At 46.3% G+C, this 22,957-nt stretch overlaps 1 protein-coding gene across 2 annotated transcripts in view; it reads left to right on the top strand.

Annotated features, from left to right (window-relative positions):
- USP34 (ubiquitin specific peptidase 34) overlaps window positions 1-22,957 on the top strand; it is a 1,940,069-nt gene that overhangs the window by 553,663 nt on the left and 1,363,449 nt on the right. For both annotated transcript variants that reach the window (XM_069234398.1, XM_069234397.1), the window contains 2 exons: window positions 3,955-4,164; window positions 19,027-19,152. In XM_069234398.1, the coding sequence (XP_069090499.1) occupies window positions 3,955-4,164; window positions 19,027-19,152 (336 nt within the window). The remainder of the gene's footprint in view (window positions 1-3,954; window positions 4,165-19,026; window positions 19,153-22,957) is intronic.

The raw sequence follows: 22,957 nt of genomic DNA, 5'->3' as shown, positions 1-22,957 counted from the left end.
GGTTGGAATTATACCCCAATATTGTTGAGTGTATTGGAAGTATTATTCCATGCACTCTGGGGGCTCCTTAGAGGACCCCCAGCATTGCTACCACCAGTCTTACTGGGTTTTTCGGGCAGCCCCGCTGCTGCCACCCCTCACACACATCTCTGCCCTCCTCCTGCTGCTTGATCTGATCAAGCCCAGGAAGACAGAACAAAGGATTTCCTTTGTCAGTGGGAGGTAACACCCTCTCCCTTTGACAATAGGTGTGACTGGCTTGGGAGAGGTAGCCCCCCCAAGCCACTGGTTTGCTTTGAAGGGCACAGTTGGTACCCTCAATGTATAAACCAGTACACACTGGTTCAGGGACCCCCCAGTCCCCAATCTAGCGCGAAACTGGACAATGAAAACGGGAGTGACCACACCCCTGTCTATCACCACCCCAGGGGTGGTGCCCAGAGCTCCTACAGAGGGTCCCTGGGTTCTGCCATCTTGTTTCCAAGGTTGGCAGGGAACTCTGGGAACATCTGAGTGGCCAGGCAGGTGACGTCAGAGCTCCCTCCTGACAGGTACTTACCTGGTTTGGTAACCAATCCCCCTTTCAGGGCTATTTAGGGTCTCTCTTTGGGGTGGGTCATCTGATTCGGCTTGCAAGTTTCAGCAGGACTCCTCTGCAACCTTCACTTTGAATTCTGTCCTCCGGAACTGCAACTGGAACCTCTAGGATCCAACAAACTTCTTCTGAGAAGAAAGGACTCTTCAGCAGCATTGTTTCCAGGGCTCCTGCCAGCTTTGCAACAATGTCCTCGCTGTGCATCCGCAGAAGACTGTAACTCTTAAGCCTACACAAGTAGAAGAAGGAATCTCCCTTGGAGTGAAGGAGTCACTTCCTGCAACCGCAGGCACCGACGACAAGCGACGACCGGCTGTATAGATCCCCTCTCCTGCTGAGCTGTGTGGATCCTGCATCACGTGTGGTGGTCTGGAGTCGTCCTATTGGTCCTCTCTGCCAGCTTTACAACTTTGGTGGAAGTAAGCCTTTGCCTTCCAATGCAGGACAGTACCCCAGTGCACTGTGTCTCTTGCAGCTGCCAAGGTTTGTTTGCATCTCCCCCCCAGGGATCTTCAGGCGATGTGTAGCTCCAGCCCCCAGCACTCCATCCTGCAAAGCACAGCCTCCTACGTGGATCTCCTGCGGCCTGGGAATCCACTTTAGTAGTGCTGTGAGGGCTTCTTCTGCGACTCCTGTATCCCTGTCCTGTGGGACTCCTGTGGGTGCTGCCTCTGCTCCTGTGGATTCTCTGCGACGCTGCAGGTCCCCTTAGACTCCCCCTCCTGGCCCTTGCTGGCCCCTGGCAGCACCTATTTTCCACTAACCGCGAGTTTGCCTGTGCCAAGGCTTGTTGATAGAAATCCTGCACAGACACCCATCTGAAATCTTCCTTCCGGTATGGGACATCTTATCCATCAGGAACTCTTCTCCGGCTCCAGGGCTGCAGTGCTGGCCTGTTGGGTAGATAGTACCTCCTACTCCCTCCTGGACTCCACTATGACTCTTGGACTTGCTCTCCTCTCTCCACAGGCCATCTTTCTTCAGGAATCCACCGCTGGTTTTCTTGCAGTCTTCTCTGGGTGTCTTCTTTTCCTCCTTTTGGGTGGTTTGGGGAAAATCCAGTGTTTTACTCCTGCATTCCTGGTCGCTTGGGGTACTGTGTTACTTACCTTTGTGGTTTTCTAGTACTCCCAGCTCCCCTCTACAGATTTTACTTACGTATGTTGGGGGATACCTGGTTTGCATTCCATTGTTTTTTAGTATATGGTTTGTACTCTCCCTAGGGTCACTACGGTTATAGCTATTTGTACTGTTTTCTAACCTTTTCTATGGCTATTTCTGATTACTAGTGTATATATTTAGTGTATTATATGCCTCCTAAGGGTGGGTCACCTGTCTAGCATTTTGTGGTGATTTATTCCAGAAATAAAGTACCTTTATTGTTGTACAACTGAATGTTTTCTTTCATGTGTGCAAGTGCTGTGTGACTCCAGTGGTATTTCATGAGCTTTGCATGTCTCTTAGATAAGCCTTGGCTGCTCATCCACAGCTACCTCTAGAGAGCCTGGCTTCTAGCCACTGCTTACACATTAGTAAGAGAGGATACCTGGACCTGGTATAAGGTGTAAGTACCTTAGGTACCCACCACACACCAGGCCAGCTTCCTACAGTGACCCTGTCCATTTATGGACTAAAGAGGTCAAAACATGAATGAATCATAGCCAGCTGATTACCTGATTCACAATAATTTGTTACCAGCTTTATTGCACTGTCAGTTTTATTTTTCTTTCTGTAGGAATTGGTTTTTACTGCATTGCTTTTTGTTGTGTTTTAGTAACTACCAACCACCAACTAAGTAATTCCTATGTGGTTAGCACATCTGTAAATGTTAATTTGTTTCTTCACATTTTCCTGCAGAAATATTAAAGTTGCTTTCCTTTGGAATAAAAGGTTTTGACAAATAAAATTGGCTGTTCTGTGGATACCTCTTTCTGCAGAGTCATCTTATGAATATCTCTGCAGTTGTCATACTTTTCTGGAAACGTTTGCCCAGCAATAGCTTTCCAACAATACAATTTGGTGTCATTGGCTTCATCAGTGGCTTTGTCATCTTAGTAGTTTATTTGCCAGTCGGTGCATCTGTTAGGTCTCGTTTTTCTGCACCTCAGTGTGCAAACTCACGCTCTCTGTGCTCCACCAATGAAATTCCTCAGCATTTTGACAACGAAAAGTTCAAAGGTCTCCTAAGGTTTCAGGGCACAGCCCTGTCACAGATGTCACACGAAAATTTCCTCATCAGACACACATGAAATCTGCATGTGTTTTCTGGTATTGGTACAGGATGTTGCAGCCTATGACTTCTGTTCTTTAATGCATCTGAAAGCCTTAATGGAGGCGGAGGCCAAGCTATTTTTGGCCTGATCCCTACACATACCAAAGCATTAACATTTGCTTTCAGGTAAGTCGCCTGATAGGGTATGCTCCCAAAAAGACCTTTCCACAAAAAGCACCACCTGAAGGAGGAATTCAATTCTTCCTTGTGGAAACCGTCCTGGTTACTGGACAGTGCAAAGTCTCACTTATATAGGCAGCCAGACAAAACTTTGGTTCACTGGATGCTTGGTGCAGGAGTTGTACAGAACTTAAAAACTGTCCTGGTGGTGTAGGAAGTTTTTTCGCTGTAACAAATTGAGTATCTAAAATGATCAGCAGCGTTCTGGGATTCCTTCTGTTGGATATATAAATGAGAGGTGCGTTGCACTGTTGACAAAGCCCAGGGGTGAAGCTTTTTTATATGAGGCACACCACAAGCAGTTCACTAGCAGAGTAGGAACAGTGGTACTGTCTACCACCTGCAGGAACTGAGCACCGAGATACAGCTCCACTTGCAGCTCAGATTTTGGTGAAGGGCTGCATAGTAAGCATATTCCAGTTGCACAGTACCACTGTTTGCTTTGTAAAGAGCCGTCAATCTTTAGAATAATGGACTGTGACATTGCTGGGATTCAATGTATTTTGAGATGATAGTGTCACTACGGCTAATTTTGTGTGTATCATTCACAGCTACATATCAGGTTACTTATTAAATGTGTTCTGGGAAATTATCTAGTTAATTGGTCCCTTCCATTTTCCACTCCACTATAAGAATTCACAGATTTCCAACTTCAGATGAACTGCAACATGAGTTATTATCTTGGTAGCTATACAGTCTAGTGTAGTATATTATGGTAGTATACATTCTAGATCATTCCTTGTTTACTAACTGTTACATTTAAGATGGACTCCAGAACTGGAACGAGAATGTTTTTATCGGATTAATTAATACCTTATGCACATTTTCCTTGTGTAACATGGCTTTCTCAAAGTGTAACAGTGAATGTTCAACTAAAAATCTGATTCATTGTCTTGCTTAAATCTAGATGGTTTTTGTTTCATTGGGTGCACCAAGAAGGGAGCGTAAAGGTGAAGGTGTGCAGCTCCCTGCTTCTTGCCTACCTCCTCCTCAGAAAGACAACATTCCAATGCTTTTACTTCTTCGGGAACCTCATCTCACCACACTGTTCGAACTGTTAGAGATGCTCGCGTCATTTAAACCTCCTTCTGCAGTAGCAGTCATGGAAGATAGTGAGGTGAGCCATACTAATAAATTCTTAATTTTATACGTACATCATAACATTTTTGCATAAATTTATTTACAAAAAAAAATCTGTGTGGTTCCAGATTTCTTTCTAAATTCATTATATGTGTTTTTCATTGAGTTGCTTATACAGGACATAACCCTGGAGCGCCCTGAGTTTCCTGGGCCACCTGCAGCACCACATCAAATTGAAGCCTTCCTGGAGGCAATAATGCAGATTTTCGGCATGCTCCTGATTCCTTCTAAGGTGCCTCTGGGCTGCCACTCAAGTAACCCCAGGGGCCCCTACTCTGGTTACCACCATAGGAACAATCCTCTTTGCCATCTGACCTCTTTGGGACCTACTTCAGGCTCCTTACCAACATTGACACAGGCTTCAACTCAGGCTCCAGGATTGTCTCTGGTCTCTTCCATGTCATGGTTGGTGCCAATGCCTCAGACCCTGTAAAAGGATACAGTACTTATACCAATGTTGGACACCGAGCCAGCTTTGGCTCCGATTTGAGCGATGCCGCACTATGAGATTACAAAAGCGCAACTGCTCGTCCAACACACAGTCTGACCAAGTAACTCTACCAGGGTGTACACATCAGCAGAGGCTTCATTATGTTTGTTTATGGCTTCAATTCAGTTGGGATGGCTTTTCCCCCTTTCCACACAGATGATGCCTTTTATATGGATTTGAAAGAGGCCAGTGGCCATGATATTGCTTCCGAGGCAGGGCTTGAATTGCAACTTGAGCCACCATTGGAAGAAAGTGCCTTGTTTGCCATTGTGGTCTGTGGGGAAGCTGCAGTTGTGTATTTACAGCTGCCCTTTATCAAGACCCAAACAAACGTTCCAACAGACATTTTGCAACCTGGGCCAGCTACCTTTGAGACCTTGCCACATTTTAACCAGGCCTTCACTGATGACTTGTTTGCTATTTAAACAAATCCTTGTTCCTGTCCAGCGGTAAATCAATAGGTGGCCAAGAGACACATGCTGGTTCCTGTAGACCCTGATTTTCTTACCGTGCATCCAGCTCCAAAGAGCCTAGTGGTTAAATCCTCAACAAACAAAGTGAATCCTAATTCATTCCTCACATCTCTTCCACATAGAGAGTCCTATAGGATTGAGCATTTTGGCAAGCTTATGTTCCACTAGTCTGGCATTATGATTTGTTAATGCTTCTTGTTTACTGGATGTTATACACCTGCTATGTGGGACGTGGTCAGCAAGTTCTTGCCAGTGGTTCCAGAAATCCTTAAGTCCTCTTTGGCTCAAACTGTTCATGATCCACAAGTCGTGACCAAATATGTTATCTGTGCTAGTTTAGATACTACTGGTTGCCTGGGAAGAGCAGATGGCACAGTGTTATACATTGTAGACTCACATGAATGCACATCAGAACATTTTCCAGCAGTGTGTACACTCTGTGCTGGAGCTCTTTAAAGAAAGTAGAACCACAGCCCACTTCTTAACCAGTGCCAGCCTGTTTCCACACTAATTCAACTCTTCAGAGGCTGTTCCAGGCGACTGGCAGGTAGGCTAAGCCAGCCTTCCAAAGTGGTACAGCAGCTACCCAGTCCTTTCAAGGTGTTGGACGTGTCTGGCAGGCAGAGTACTGGCCAGCAGGGGCATCAGCCCTTTCATATCCTTCCCCTGCTGCAACATCCACCTAACCAGTTTAGCAAGATAGCAATCCGTTATGTCAGACAAGTGAGTCTCACAAAACATTTAACATGGCAATGCTTTGCTTTTTCTTTTTGCCCTGCCAAATTTTCGCCACTACTTCAATGACTTTCAGAAGAGCACCTTTCTGCTGAAGGAAGTGCAAAAGGGTGCTTTGTGGGATACTGTACTCAGAAAGAAGAGAGGGTTAATAATCTTGCTGTTTTCTTGTGCCACAGAGGCACCCGATTCTCAGGCCTATTTTGGACTTTTGGCCTCTAACTTCTTTCCTATAGATGGACAAATTCAGAATCCTCATGCTGGCCCTGTTCTGTTTGCCCTTGACCCAGGCAACTGGAAAGTGTTCTTGGACTTGCAGACAACATTTTTTTATGTGCCTGTCTTGCAGGCTGCTGTTCAAGGTAGGCCAAAATCTTTTTCAGTTTGCACTGGTTCCCTTCAGCCTCACTAGTGCCACTCTGGTATTCACGAAAGTGGTGATTGTGCTCCCCTTTGAAGGTTGGAGTTCCAGTTTTCCTTTAGCTCAATGACTTGCTGTTAAATGTAGGCTCGCTACTGTCAGTCATAGACCACCTCCAGATGATGGCAAACCTCCTGACATAATTGGGGTCAAAAGTACACCTTACTCCTTCCCAGAGCCTTCTAATCATTGGAGATATCATGGACACAGAGACTTCAAGACATTTGGGCAATGATTCCTATGTTTCAGTCTCGAGCCTAGGTCTTGATGAGAGCAACTCTGAGGCTTCTTGAACTTTTCATGGTCTCTTATGCATCCTCCTTGTCAGGATCACCAAATGGTACATTCAGGCTCTGCAATGAATGGGCCTAGTATTAAGGAAATCTTGCAGATGTCACCCAGATCTCAGTGGTGACAGCACATGATCTGCAGTGGTGGCTGCTGGAACACAGTTGGTCCAGCAGTTGGTCCCTCTTTTTTCCCTACCCATAGTGACTGATGCCTCCCACTGGGCTGTGGAGGTCGAGATCAGAGGATTATGGTCTCAGACCAGCCCAGTTCCCTTAGCAGTCTTTTGGAGTTGCAGGTTAGGGGCTTCCTGTTCTCCATCAAGGGGGAGGCTGGTGTATGTTCTCACAGATAACCCCTGTACCATATGGATTTGCAAAATGCAATTCAGAATCGGGTCCTTAGTACCATGCCAAGACGTTCTGCCCCTCTGAGGTTGGTTGGAGCACTAAGGCATGCTCCTGTTCGTGAATCAACTGGCAGGGTCCTTAAATGCCACAGCAGAAAAGCTGAGCAAGTGATGTCTACATTGAGGTGATGTAGGGCATCATCCGACAGTGGGAGAACCCTGGCTAGAACTTCTCCTCAAGAGCACACATTGTCAAAGGTTTTTTTTTTGTATTGGAGTTTTTGCAAGAACACCTGTTAGGAGATATTTTCCAGCTAGAATGGAACACAGACTAATGTTGCCTTTCTACCTCTGTCTCACCTGCCCCAAGTTCTGAAAAAGATCCAGCATGACCCGGCCCAAGTCACCCTAGTGACCCCGGATTGGGCCAGGAGATTGTGATAACGGAACGTTTGAGCATAAGCATTTGATCAGGCTGCCACGTCTTGAGGATCTTATGTTGAAGCAACAGGGCATGAACCTCCACTCCTATCTGTGCAACCTACTTACGTGGAGAATGAGTGGTGGCAACCAATGACGTTTGATCTGCCACCTGAAATGGTGGATGTCATCCTTAACGCCATGCGTCCTTCCACAAAATCAATGTAAGCTTTGTGCTGGGACAACTTTTTGGCCTAATGTGGCATTCTTAAGACTGGTTCCTTGCAAGCAACACTGTTGGACACTCTTTTGTTTGTTTTATCTTTGGCCCATAAAGTCTTTGCTGAGGGCACTATTAAAGGTTATTTGTTCGCCTTTTTGGGCTTTCTACATTTACCGGACCCACTGTCCTTGCTTAAATTAAATCATCTTTTTTTAATTATCCTCTGCATCAACATCTGCAGTACACTGGCCAGTAGCAACAGCTGGGAGGTCTGATAGTCCAGTCTACCAGGACTAAGGCTGTTACTGCTATGTCTTGTGGTGTGACTATGCTTAACGTCTGCCAACTTATGACATTGGTGTCATTGCCTAAATTCACAAAGCATAAATGCTTTGACAACCAGAACTGGTGGGAAGAGCACTTTGCCCGCTCAGTTCTAGTCTGAGTCCACTCCACAGACTCTCCACCTGGTACAGCACTGTGTTGGTACCTATTCTAAGGTGAAAAATCTGTGGTAGCAGTATCCATCAGAAGAACAGGTTACTTAACTTGGGCAACTCTTTGTGGATACCACAGAGTCCTCACTGCCCTCCCACGTCCCTGTTCTGTGATCCCTTTTTTATCATGTAAAAAGTTCCAAGTTAGTATTCAGCACCCTGATACCAACAATTGTACTTACTCGGCATCCATGTTCATGGAAATAGAAAATCAAGAATGTCAGGGAGAAAACTGATGTCAGGGAGCAGGAGTGGCACTTGTATGTGGCTTTGCTTTGTCACTTTCAGGGTGGTATTTAGCCAAAGTTGAGCTGTACGGCACCTGATGGCATGCAGGAGCACTGCTGAGGAAAGGCTTCTGTGCAGTCTAGCTTCTGAGGGGAGGAGTCCGCAGTTATAGTTTCCACTAGAAAGAGTGTTACCGAAGATAAGTAAATTCTAAGTTTTTGTCTGCCAGTACGAAGACCCAGATGCATCTCACATGGAATTTTCTTTATATGTTAAATAAATATCAAACGCCACTTCATATTTATTTATTTATTTAACCAGAAACAATTTTATTCTGCTGGTTCGTAGACACTATTTTAAATATGTTTTTCCCAAACTGCTGTGCTGAAGCACTGGGCTGAACAGTTGAAAGAAGGAAAGCTATGATGAATTGTAGAATCCTGCCTTCAGGAACCTGAAAAAGAATCTTGCCCTCTTGGAAGCAATCAAAATTATCATTAAGCGGGATTCCCTGAATTTCTAGATGTTTGTTACTGTCTGTGGAATTGGTAGAAAAGTGTACAACCATGTCATGAACCAACTGATTGAGAATGCATGCAACTGGATCCTTACCACAGCATACTGTAAGCTTAGAGTGGGAAATTTCTGTTTTCCTCTACTAGAACTACATCTATATTATACTTGGTTGAGTAGATCATGCCGCTCCTGAACTTGCTTCAGTTGATTGACTATCTCATTTGCTCTTGGGTATCGTCGTAGTACAAGCCTGTGATAATTGTCTGTATTACACTGACGTCCATTTTCGTTCTGGTGTAAACATTTAAAATGCCAGACAGCGGGTTCTCAGTTGCAGCTCTATGAGGTACTGGTTTCCTTAAGTGAGCCATACCCCTGTGTTGTGTATGTCAAGTGTGCTCCCCAACTTTTGATGGAAGTGACTGAAACTTGCATTCTAACATCAAGTTACTTATCTTTTGCCTGTCAGCCAGGTACTGTGTTGCAAAAAAGGATCTTAATTCTGCCCTCCCACCCTTCAGGTGCATCAGGCCTAGCATAGGTTTTCAGACCACTAGAAAATTGTCAGATGGAAGAACCTTATGTTCGTCTTGTCTGTTAAAGTTTTCACAAAGAGAGCTGATCTACTGTACTGATAGTGGCCTTTTTTCCTTTCAGGGAGAACCACATGCAGTGTAACCTCTGCCGTGGTCGGCAATGCTATTGTTGTTTCTTAACTCTGTCCAAAGAATGGTAAATCCATAACACTGGATGCTTTAAATATGCTACGATTACTGCCAAAAGTGAGTTTATTTGCCATGAACGTAAAATGAAAGGCTGTGCCTTGAAGAGGAATTGTTCTTGAATTTTGTATTATGAAACGGCTGAAAGCGTTGTTTGCCATCCTGAATGGTTGGGAAAATGGATGTCCTCAATGTGTAAAATAACCCTAAGATGATCTTATGTTAGTGTAGGAACTGTTGCTTAGTTTATAGAAATGTGGCATATATCTTAAATCAAAGGTGAGTTGTGTTTTCTTTTCTTTTCTCTGATCTGAATCAGATCAAATCATTGCATGCTTGATACTGCTAGCGTGGTTGTGGAATCACCAGAGTGTCACTTGATGGTATGAATTCAAGGCTCACATTTTAGGCTGTCCAGTTTGTTTACCCCTCCTGTTGCCAAAACCCTATTTACTGTATTTTTCCTTCAGTGCTCGACTTTTGTAAACAGACATTTAAATCTTGTTCTTGTCACATTTGCTGTTCATTCAAAGACAGAGGTAAAACATCTCGCTCTGTCTTCAAGGGAGCTTGGTGTTTACTATTCTTTCTCTGACTTCAGAGTGACAGGACTTATGCGACAGTCATGATGGCTATTGGGAATTTGCTTGAGGAAGACTGTGGTAAATTTAAATGTCTGTAATTGAACTGTGCAGATAAGTCAGAATATGTCAATTAGGAAAGCACACATTTATGGATAATTCTGAAGTCTGAAACAAATATTGTACTACAATCAAAACAAATCAATACACTAGGTGATTACATTTCCACAAATTATAATTTGTGTGCTGTAAACTTTTATCAATACAACTGTATGTCTGTGCAGATATATTGGTGAACCCAGAGATATTAATTCACCAGACGTGACCTCATATCACACTGACTGTGAGAAGAAGGGCAGCGGAGTGCTAGAGTTACAGCTGCCATCTACTGAAATGAAGTTAAATATTCTAATAGGTCTTATTCCACGTCTTACACAGCAGACCCTCTTTTACTATTTAATGAAGCCCAAAAAAAGCCCAAGCTGGCCATGTGGAAAAGTTAGCCACTTCAGCTCTAATACAGAAAACAGTTCCTAGCAGATGAAAACTGACTCATATCGGCCTCCAGAGGGTTTAGTGGTAGAAGCTTGCTGTTCCTCAAAATTTACTCCAGGATCCGTCCCATCTACTCCATCAGATTGAGAGTCAAAGAAAATTGAGGAGTTCCCCAAAAGATGTTCTCTGCAAGGAGCATGGCTATGAGGTCAGTCAGTGCCATTTAGGCAGATATGTATCTGCCTTACTTGAGTGCACAAGCAGTCTTCCCTAATGTAGGAGGTTGGCTCAGTTTATTTTGTACACCTATGGTGTGGCACCCTCTACGGAGTCCAAGCAACCCTTAGTGATAGTGAATAGGTGTCCAGATAGCAAAAGCTTTCTAGGGGTAGCTGAGGCGAGCAGCTGAAGCTTTTCCAGGAAGAATGTAAAGCACTTGCAATGCCACAGTAGTCAGACAGTAGCTCACTCACAAGAAAGAACAACACAAGCGTTGCAAAAATAAAGGATACTTTATTACAGCACTACTATTAGTAGACTAGCATTGGTAAATCTCCCTTTTGGAGATATATGCACACAATTTATACACAAAATAACCAACACAAATAGCATAACAATATACAGGGCCCTATGTTAGGGCCAAACCATATACTAAAAAAGTGGAATGTGAAATAGTGAACTCAACCAAGGTAAGTGTGGTGGTGAGCTACGGGCTGGGGGTAGAAAGAAACACCAGAGGTAAGTGTGGAAACCTGGCCTGTTGTGTGGTGGGTTCCTGAGGTATCCCCTATTAGTGTAGTGTAGGCAGTGTCTAGAAGCCAGGGTCTCTAGAGGTAGCTGTGGGTGAGCAGCCAGGGCTTATCTAGGAGACATGCAAAGCGCATGTAATACCACTGTAGTCACACAGCACTTAAACACATGAAAGAACCACACAGTGTTACAAAAATAAAGGTACTTTATTTTAGTGACACAATTACCAAAAAGTAATAGAGCGACAACGTTCAATAGGAGGTAACACACTACATATGTACACTAATAATGCATAAAAAGTGATAGAAAACGGTGCAATAGCAAATAGACAATAGTGACCATAGGGGGAGCCCAAAGCATATACTAAAAACATGGAATGTGAATTCAGGACCCCCACCTAGGTAAGTGGAATGTGTAGAGGAGAGCCGGGGGAACTGCAAAACGCCAAAGATTAGTACCACAGTTCCCCCCAGCGACTGGGAAGAAAGGAGTAAGTTACTGGATTTTCCCCAAACCACCCAAAAGGACTAAAAGCAAGAAAATGCAACACTCAGACAAGACTGCAAGAAACCTGTGGAAGAATGGGACCATGTCCAGAAGTCGCAGGAGTGTCCAGTGCTGGCAGGAGCCATTACTCAACCGTCTGTGGTTGCAGGAGTTGGTCGACGGTAGGACAAAGACGGTCAGCAATGCAGCTCTGGAGCCAGAGAAGAGTTCCTGGAGGATGCAATCGAAGTCCTACGCAGGATGGAAGATTGCAGTCGGTCAGTGGCTTGGACTTTGCAAAGTCAGAAGTTGCGGTGAAGCAAAAGTGGAGCTGCTGGGGACCAGCAAGGGCCAGGAAGACTCAACCCACGGGGGTGGTAGTCCTGGTGGGGGCCCTCAGCAAGGCAGAGAGTCCACAGAAGAAGAGGCAGCCCCCACAGAAGACCCAGTGGAGGAGGAACCAAGAGTCGCAGAGGAGCCCACGCAGCACAATTGGAGAAGGGTCCCGCGCTGCAGGAGAAACACGCAGAGGACTGTGCGTCGCAGGAAGGGGTGCTGGGGGCTGGGGCTACACAGAGCCTGAAGGTCCCTTGAAGGCGATGCCAACAACCCTTGGTAGCTGCAAGAGATGTGGTGCACGGGGTCCTGTCATGCGTGGGAAAGCAAGGGCTTACCTCCACCAAAGTTGGACAGCTGGCAGAGAGGACCAAGAGGACTACTCCAGACCACCACCCGTGAAGCAGGATCCACACAGCTCAGGATGAGAGGAGATCCACGCAGCTGGTCGTAGATGCAGTTGGTGCCTGCAGTGACTCCTTCACTCCAAGGGACATTCCTTCTTTTTTCTCGTGCAGAATGAAGACTTGCCACCCTCAGAGGATGCACAGCCGGGTAAATGTTGCAGAAGCTGGAAGGAGCCGTGGAAACAAGGTTGCAAGCAGAGTCTTTGGTGTGGATGCAGATTGTTGGTTCCTAGAGGGTCGAGTTGCGGTTCCACTAGCTAGAAGTCGAAGTAGAGGTTGCAGAGGAGTCCTGCTGGAATCTTGCAAGCCGAATCGGAGGACCCACCCCAGAGGAAGCACCTCAATAGCCCTGAAAGGGGGATTGGTCACCTAGCATGACCACCTATCAGGAGGGAGCTGTGACGTGACATGCCTGATCTGGCCACTCAGATGCTCCCAGAGACCTCTGCCCATTTTGGTTTCAAGATGACAGGATGAAGTGGCCACTTGGAGGAGCTCTGGGCACCACCCCTTGGGTGGTGATTGACAAAGTAGTGGTCACTCCCCTTTCCTTTGTCCAGTTTTGCGCCAGAGCAGGGACCGGCGGTCCCTGGACTGGTGCAAACCGGTTTATGCAAGGAGGGCAAAGAATGTGCCCTTCAAAGCAAATCGGTGGCATGGGGAGGATACTCCTCCCAAGCCTTGTAGCAGCTATTTCCAATGAAGAGCGGTTGCCTCCCTTTCTCACATGACATCCTTTGTTCTGCCTTCCCCTGCCTGATCTGGTCAAGCTGCAGGAGGGCAGAAACCTGTTTGAGGGGTGACAGCAGTGTGGGGTGCCCAGAAAACGCTAGAAGACCCTCATACTTAGGGTCCTCTAAGGAGCGCCCAGAGTGCATGGAATCATACTTCCAATACTTGCAACAGTAGGGGGGTATGATTCCAACATGTTTGATACCAAACATGCCCATGTTCAGAGTTACCATTATGTAGCTGGACACAGGTGTCCAGTACATGGGTAAAATGGCTTCCCCACTCTTACGAAGTCCAGTGCAATGGAACTGGAGTTCACAGGGGGCACCTGTGCTCATGGAGGGGTGCCCTCACTCCCAGAGACCCGCACCCTGCCATCTGAGCTAGGAGGGCCTACCATAGGGGTGACTTAAAGTGACCTGTATTGAAATGGTACATGCACCTTTTCATGAAGGCTGCAATGACAGGCCTAGAGACACATTTTGCATGGGCTACCATGGATTCCACAATACATGCTGCAGCCCATAGGGAACCCCTGGTGCCCCAATACCCTTGTTACCGAAGTACCATATACTAGGGACTTATAAGGGGGGGAGGGGTCCAGTATGCCAGTTGTGTTGTTTACAAAATATTAGGCAACCAACTTTAGAGCGAGAGTGCACAATCACTAGGCACCCAATGTATTCCCCATCAAAGTTTTTAAGTGCTAACATGCCATATTGACACAGCATCTACTGGCCCTCTGTACTGTAGTGCTAAAGAGTAGTTAATTGCCTCAGACCTCGATACCGCCACTATAGTGGTTATACTGAAGTCAGGACAGCCAGTCGAAAACTGTTCCTCATACCACCTGATTTCTCTTTTTAATGAAGACATTAAAATCTTTCCGAAGATTTTGCTAATAGACTGAATCGAACTCTTGCTTACATCATCCATCCAGACCAGTGTGGCTTTATGCCCAGTAGTAGAACTCGTCATTGGTTCCGAAGAGTGCAGTTGGCCCTCTTTCAGGCGTCCAGGCTCAACAACATTCTGGCCCTATTTCTCATTGACTTCAACAAAGTGTTTAACACAGTCTCATGGTCTTTTCCCAAAGCCATACTCCAGCAGGCTAGTCCTAGTCAGGACCCCAGTGCTCAGAAAGTATGCCCAGTATGTGTTCCCTGTGTGGTGCCTAACTTTATCACTGACGCTCTGCTAACCAGAACCTCAGTGTTTATGCTCTCTCTACTTTTAAAATTGTCACTGCAGGCTAGTGATTAATTTTACCAATTCTCATTGGCACACTGGAACACCCTTATAATTCCCTTGTATATGGTACCTAGGTACCCAGGGTATTGGGGTTCCAGGAGATCCCTATGGGCTGCAGCATATCTTTTGCCACCCATAGGGAGCTCAGACAATTCTTAAACAGGACTGCTACTGCAGCCTGAGTGAAATAACGTCCACGTTATTTCACAGCCATTTTACACTGCACTTAAGTAACTTATAAGTCACCTATATGTCTAACCTTCACCTGGTGAAGGTTAGGTGCAAAGTTACTTAGTGTGCGGGCACCCTTGCACTAGCCAAGGTGCCCCCACATTGTTCAGGGCAAATTCCCCGGACTTTGTGAGTGCGGGGACACCATTATACGCGTGCACTACATATAGGTCACTACCTATATGTAGCTTCACAATGGTAACTTCGAACATGGTCATGTAACATGTCTAGGATCATGGAATTGTCACCCCAATACTATTCTGGTATTGGGGGGACAATTTCATGCATCCCCGGGTCTCCAGCACAGAGCCCGGGAACTGCCAAACTAACCTTCTGGGGTCTCCACTGCAGCTACTGCTGCTGCCAATCCCTCAGACAGGTTTCTGCCCCCCTGGGAAATAGGTGGAAGGACCTGGGAGGAGTAGCTTCTACTTGCCTCTAGAAATGCTTTGAAGGGCACAGATGGTGCCCTCCTTGCATAAGCCAGTCTACACCGCTTCAGGGATCCCCCCAGCCCTGCTCTGGCACGAAACTGGACAAAGGAAAGGGGATTGGCCACTCCCCTGACCAGCACCTCCCAGGGGAGGTGCCCAGAGCTCCTCCAGTGTGTCCCAGACCTCTGCCATCTTGGATGCAGAAGTGTGAGGGCACAATGGACAGCTCAAAGTGGCCAGTGCCAGCAGGTGACGTGAGAGATCCCTCCTGATAGGTGCTTACCTTTCTCAGTAGCCAATCCTCCTCTGTGGGCTATTTAGGGTCTCTCCTGTGGGCATCTAACCAGATAACGAATGCAAGAGCTCACCAGAGTTCCTCTGCACTTCCCTCTTCGACTTTTGCCAAGGATCGACCGCTGACTGCTCGAAGACGCCTGCATAACCGCAACAAAGTAGCAAGAAGACTACCAGCAACATTGTAGCGCCTCATCCTGCAGACTTTCTCGACAGTTTCCTGGTGGTGCATGCTCTGAGGGCTGTCTGCCTTCAACTTGCACTGGAAACCAAGAAGAAATCTCCAGTGGGTCGACTGAATCTTCCCCCTGCCAAAGCAGGCACCAAACTTCTGCATCACCGGTCCTCTGGGTCCCCTCTCATCCTGACGAGCGTGGTCCCTGGAACACAGGAGCTGGGTCCAAATGTCTATGACAGTCCAGTGGCCCTTGTTTCCAAATTTGGTGGCGGTAAGTCCTTGCCTCCCCACGCCAGACAGTAATCCTGTGTACTGCGACAACTGCAGCTGCTCGGGCTTCTGTGCACTTTTGCAAGACTTCCTTTGTGCAAAGTCTAGCCCAGGTCCCCAGCACTCTGCCCTGCATTGCCCAAATCGCTGAGTTGGACTCCGATGTTGTGGGACCCTCCTTTGTGACTCTGAGTCGACCGCTGTCCTCAGATCTTCTAAGTGCCTGTTCCGGTGCTTCTGCGGGTGCTGCCTGCTTCTGCGGGGGCTCTCTGAGTTGCTGAGCGCTCCCTCTGTCTCCTCCTCCAAGGGGCGACCTCCTGGTCCTTCCTGGGCCCCAGCAGCGCCCAAAATTCTCAACCGTGACTCTTGCAGCTAGCAAGGCTTGTTTGCACGCCGTGGGACATCTTCTGACCAAAGGAGTGGTTCCTGGCACCTTCCGTTGTTGCAGAATCTTCGGCTTCTTTCACCCGGAGGCAGCCCTTTTGCACCTTCATCCGGGGTTTAGTGGGCTCCTGCCCCCCCAGGCACTTGCGTGACTCTTGGACTTAGTCCCCTTCCTTTACAGGTCCTCAGGTCCAGGAATCCGTCTTCAGTGTTCTGCAGTCAGTTGTTGTCCTTGCAGAATCCCATATCTCGACTTTACTGTCTTTTTGGGGTAGTAGGGTAACTTTACTCCTACTTTTCAGGGTCTTGGGGTGGGGTACCTTGGACACCCTTAGTGTTTTCTTACACTCGCAACAACCCTCTACACACTACACTAGACCTGGGGTCCATTCGTGGTTCGCGTTCCACTTTTGGAGTATATGGTTTGTGTTGCCCCTAGGCCTATTTCTCCCTATTGCATTCTATTGTGATTCTACATTGTTTGCACTATTTTTCTAACTGTTACTTACCTCATTTTGGTTTGTGTGCATATAATTTGTGTATATTACTTACCTCCTAAGGGAGTATATCCTCTGAGATACTTTTGGCATATTGTCACTAAAATAAAGTACCTTTATTTTTAGTAACTCGGAGTATTGTGTTTTCTTATGATATAGTGCTATATGATATAAGTGGTATAGTAGGAGCTTTGCATGTCTCCTAGTTCAGCCTAAGCTGCTCTGCTATAGCTACCTCTATCAGCCTAAGCTGCTAGAACACCTCTATTCTACTAATAAGGGATGACTGGCCCTGGCACAAGGTGTAGGCACCCACTATAAGCCAGGCCAGCCTCCTACATTCAGCTAATTTTTGAGGCATCTGGTCTGTGTGTAAACCCCTAAAAGTCTGTTCTAATGGAATTAACTGGTGACTGCAAGCCGACTCTGGTTTCCCGACGTTCCACTCAGGCGCAATTCCTTCTCTACCGTCCCAGACATGGGATGGTCTCTGAATTTCCTTGCCTCAACACTAAATTTTGAACTGCACACATGCTCTTTCCTGCCACTGAATCCTCTAGAGCGTATTGCGGTCTTTAAAATGATGCGTCTCCCCGATATCTATACGTCCTAGAAAACTACCCATATTCAATTCCACATATGTGGTTTCGTTCTCTTAACTCGAAACAGACATCCTTCATTTGGACACATGGGCGTCATTGGGAAGTTTTCGCCTCAGTTCTTAAATCAACATTTTATGGAGGCCTTAGCATTCCAGATTTATATGGTTACTACCTTGCAGTGCATCTGGTCCCAGTAAACGAGTGGCTTGCAGGAGGATAGGATGATCCTACATGTAGGCTAGAGTTGCATCACCTAGGCCTTGACAGGCTCCTTGACCTACTCTTTGACCTACTCTTTGGCAGCCCCATACCCTCCACAGCACCATCCTGTACCCGATGTCTCCGCTCTGCTGGAGAGAGGCCGTGCACCATATCCATTGGACTCGTCACCTCACAGACATGACGCCATTATCGTGAGGTTCTTGGCTAAGACCAGTTGCGCAACTACAGAACGTCTCCTACTGGGACCATATAGGTATTACATATCTAGGTGATGATTGCCACGGTGTGGATCCTTGATGTCCTTTCAAGAGCTTCAAGACCACTGCGGTCTGTCTTGCACCCAGTTCTTTAGCTTTCTTCAACTGCGCCATGCATTGCTTGCCCCCCTCCCACCTTCTGAGCAGATTCCTGAATATAGTTCCTTGGAGGTGAAACTGCTGATGGGAAAATTGGAAAAGGGTGCGATTTCGATAATTTATCGTTACTTGGTGATTAAGGCACCAGATCTGTTTCTTTCTCTCCGGCGTAGGCGGGACAACTGGGTGAGTGAGTTAGATGATGAGGATTGGTGGGGGAGGCATGCCTGGCTCCGAGGGAACTAGCCAACCCTTCATACCTACGAAGGGTCCAGATTAACTGTCTACATGCAACATATTTATCCTTCCAGCTATTGCAGTGCATGGGCAATACTGACCAGCCTGCATGTCCGCATTGCTCCACTCCAGCTAACGAATTTTACCATATGGTCTGGTTATGTCTAATTTTAGCACCCTTTTGAAATGGTGAGTCGTGGGATTTTTGAGGTCCTGTGGCACTGAATTGAGCTGGGTCCCCTGGAGGCACTCCTGGGTCTCTTGGAGGGTATTGGTGATCCCACTCAGAGCGGTCTGTTATAGGGGTGGTTCCCCTGGTAGCCAAAGGCAATATTGCGCATAACTGGAAACATCCTAGACTCCCCACCCTGGTGAAATGGCAGAGGGATGTTAATTAGTGTGTGCACCAGGAGCAGCCAATCTGAGGAGGCCTGAGGCTGTCCCCAGAAACATGAGAAAATATGAGGTAAATGGTGTATGTACTATGAACTACCAAGGTAAACTGTATAAATATGATGCAGGAATGCAACAATTTGATGTTATGGGTCAGAATGATTGTCACTTATTTGTAATTCTCAGTGGATGATACTGTGGAACCTAATAAAAAAAATTAAAAAATACATTTGTTCTTTTCATTCCATTAATTTGTTGCTCGTCTCATTCAAGCATGTTAAGTCACTAAACATTTGTTTCAGAGTCATAGAAATGTTATGATGTTGCTTTTTATTTTACAGCTTGCAAGATGTGAAGAACTCCACCTTCATGCAGAAAACTTATCCAGACGTGTCTGGGAGCTGCTAATGCTCCTCCCCACATGCCCTAACATGTTACATGCATTTCAAAATATTTCAGAGGAACAGGTGAGCCAATGTATTTCAAGTACTTAAATATAAGAAACATTTCCATCAGAAAAGCATAAGGACAGAAGTTATTAAAGCATGAGCACAGTGCTGCTATATTTTGAGACCTTGCACCTTTCAGATAGCTATTTTTTTCAAGAAATCTAAAATGAGATGCTAATAGGACACATGCAGATACTTTTAACTTGGGTTCTTCCTTCATCATCCTTTATATAAGCAGCTAGTTTATTTTTGCCTATTTGCTATAAGCTCGTTTATATAGCTCATTACCAATCAATTTTTTATGACAGAAACATCTTTGCTATTAAGAGTAGAAACACATTTTTATAGTGGATTCTCTTTCTGCAGAAACTTTTATTAGAAATTGTGTCTCTCCAGTGACAGGTGTTGCTGTACACTTCCATAGCTGTATGAGCATGAGGAGGCAGAAAACATTCATAAGGCACTGTCACCTTTTTTTTTTTTTTTTAACTACTTTTATTGCATTTTACTGTAATGCAAACAGTACCCATCTGGGTGTATCAGAATATTCAGTTGTGAAGATTGAACTTCACAGCAATATAACAGTTTGTCCCAGTCAAGTAACAACGCACTCTCCCACCACCTTTCCTTGCCCCTGCCCATCATTCTTGATAATGTATGTGGCTCCGATAGCCCCTTGCCATTTTTCAATCAGCATGCGCACTTCAGGAAAAATTTGTGGATTAATGCCTCCTAATTTTGGCTTTCCTCATCTCCATCGACTGGCATTTGGTGAATGTCTGGAGGTATCTAGTTCTGGAAGGCAGTTTATCAGCGTGACCCATGCCTCGGCCCTGTCAAGGGAGCCACAGCCACTTCTCAACTCCCGATGCAATATCACACTTTCTTAGCCTGCCCACTGGAGTAGGTCCTCCCTTCCCTTCACAAACCTAGGGGCCCTGGTGACTTTCTAGTGCATTATAAGCTCCTGTTTTGCAAGAACCAGGGCCAGATCTACAAATCTAATAGCAACCTACAGTAGATAGATCTGTGGAATCCTCCTAGTAGACCAGTTACTTGGGTATGCAATATTTCTCTTTGGGTAACACACTTAATGCAATCCACTACTTCTCTCCAGTAATCAATAAACAAGGGGCAGGTCCACACACACCATATGTAACAATTCGGCATCCTGTTCTCTACACCTAGAAACCACCTCTGCTACTTTGAAGAGCCAAATAATCCTACCTGGAGTAAAGTAAACTCTATGTGGGAAATACAAAAAAAAAAATCAGTTTAAATCTGGCATTCCTAGATACTGGGTGAGTATGGGAGAGGATCTTAGTCCATGCAGTGTCAGTAAGTGGGTGTGCTAAATCCTTGTCCCTTTTTCCCGCTACACTATCAGGGGAGTAGCAATGTTGAGGCGCAAAGCTCTGTATAGTCCTGTCACTGCTCTGAACTGTCCCGTTGAGGTGCACAAAAACAGACCGGTATGGTGACGTGGCTCAGTTGTGCCAGTGTTCCAAAGTTCATGCAGGATGGCCACTGGCGTTCTATGCAGTAGGTACTGGCCTCTCAGGAGGTCAAATGTGGTGGAGAGGTTCTCAAAAGGTAGAAGTTCTCCATCCCTATAAAAGCCACTGATACGAGCCAGCCTACATACAGCCCATTCAGAGAAGTCCTCTGTAGGAAAGTGCCCTCTTTCTTGGCATGGTTACCCCATTTTCCCTTTTGTCAGTGTGTTTGACTGTGTTCACTAGGATAAGCAGGACCCTAGTGATAATGCTCTCTTCCCTACATTTGGTTACTACTAACCTTTTCTTTCCACAATGGGCATACTGGTCTCCCCCATGTAAGTCCCTAGTATATGGTACCTCAGTACCCAGGGCATTGGGGTTCCAGGGGTAGTCCTCTTGGTTGTCTCTGCCAGCTGTCCAACTTTGGTGGAGGTAAGTCTTTGCCTTCCCTCGCAGGACAGTACCCCATGCACTGCGTCTCTTGCAGCTGCCAAGGCTTATTTGCATCTTCTCCAAGGGATCTCCCGGCGACGTGTAGCTCCATCCTGCAAAGCACAGCCTGCTGCGTGGTTCTTTTGCGGCGTGGGATCCTCTTTTGTAATGCTGCGTGGGCTTCTTTTGTGACTCTGGTGTCCCTGTCCCATGGGACTCCTGTGGGTGCTGCCTCTGCTCCTGTTGACTCTCTGCAATGCTGAGGGTCCCCTCTGACTCCCCTTCCTGGGTTGAGTCCTCCTGGGCCATGCTGGTGCCCGGCAGCCCCTCTTTTCCGCTAACCACAAGTTTGCCTTTGCCAAGGCTTGTTTGTGGAAATCCTGCACCGACACCCATCTGCAATCTTCCTTCCGGTGTGGGACATCTGCATCCATCAGGAACTCTCCATCAGCCCCAGAGCTGCATTGCCAACCTGTTCTTCATTACCGTCAACCAACTCCTGCATCCACAGCTGGGTGCGTAGTACCTCATACTCCTCCTGGACTCCACTGTGACTCTTGGACTTGGTCCCCTTTCTCCATAGGTCGTCTTTCTACAAGAATCCACCGCTGGTTTCCTTGCAGTCTTCTCTGGGTGTCTTCTTTTTAGTCTTTTCCTCCTTTTGTGTGGTTTGATGAAAATCCAGTGTTTTACTCCTGCATTCCTAGTCATTGGGGGCTACTGTGTTACTTACCTCTGTGGTTTTCTAGTACTCCCAGCTCCCCTCTGCACATTTTACTTGGGTTTAGGTGGGGGTACCTTGTTCAGATTCCATTTTTTAAGTATGTAGTTTGTGCTCCCCTAGGGTCACTATTGGTTATTGTTATTTGCACTGTTTTTCTAACCTTTTTTATGCCTGTTTCTGATTAGTAGTGTACATATTTAACGTATTACTTACCTCCTAAGAGTGGGTCACCGTCTAGTATTTTGTAGTGATTTGTTTTAAAATAAAGTACCTTTATTTTTGTACAACTGAGTGTTTTCTTTTATGTGTGTAAGTGCTGTGTGACTACAATGGTATTTCATGAGCTTTGCATGTCTCCTAGATAAGCCTTGGCTGCTCATCCACAGCTACCTCTAGAGAGCCTGGCTTCTAGACACTGCCTACACTTCACTAAGAGGGGATACCGGACCTGGTATAATATGTAAGTATCATAGGTACCCACCACACACAAGGCCAGCTTCCTACAGCCCCTTAGTGCAGCCCCGGGGTCATCTGTTCTTGGCCCCTGAAGGAGTTATCCGGGGAGAATGGTCTAGTGCGAGTGCGCTGAAGGTAGCGTCGCTAGCAATGTCGAATAAATTGCAGATCTGCATTGATTTTCTGCAGTGGGATCTTGGGGTGTAAGAGTATCTGGTTCAAGAATGTGGAGGCCCGGCATCATCAGCGTGTTGTCCCCATCGGTTCCCATGCATAGGTGAATCCACTCGATGAACCATTAGAGTTGTGCAGCTGAATAGTAGTCCTTGCAGTCAGAGGCTGCCAGTCCCACTTCTTTTGTCGGGCGCTGCATTTTAGTCATTGCCACCCTTAGTCGCCCAGGCCCCTACTGCAACACAGTCAACAATGAGACCAGGTACCTGAAAACCCGCAGAGGAACAAGAAGAGGCAGTGTGGAGTAAAAGTGCATTATCCTTAAGAGTGCCACTATCTTTACCACTACAATTCTCCCCATCACTGAAAAGCGCAGGAGCTTCCAGAAATCTACGGCGGTGCAAAGTCCCTTGAGGAGAAGTGCCCATATTTCCGTCCAAGCGATCCTGAAGGTTGTAATATATCCCAACTCCCTGGTACTTCAGATACGTCCCTTCCTAGGTGAAGCCATGAAGGTCTTGGGGCGGTGCTGCAGAGC

Source organism: Pleurodeles waltl, chromosome 5 (genome assembly GCF_031143425.1).
Source record: "Pleurodeles waltl isolate 20211129_DDA chromosome 5, aPleWal1.hap1.20221129, whole genome shotgun sequence".
In the NCBI taxonomy this organism is placed as follows: Eukaryota; Metazoa; Chordata; class Amphibia; order Caudata; family Salamandridae; genus Pleurodeles; species Pleurodeles waltl.
Note: the sequence above shows the minus strand (reverse complement) of the source record. Positions and strands in the feature narration are given on the sequence as shown.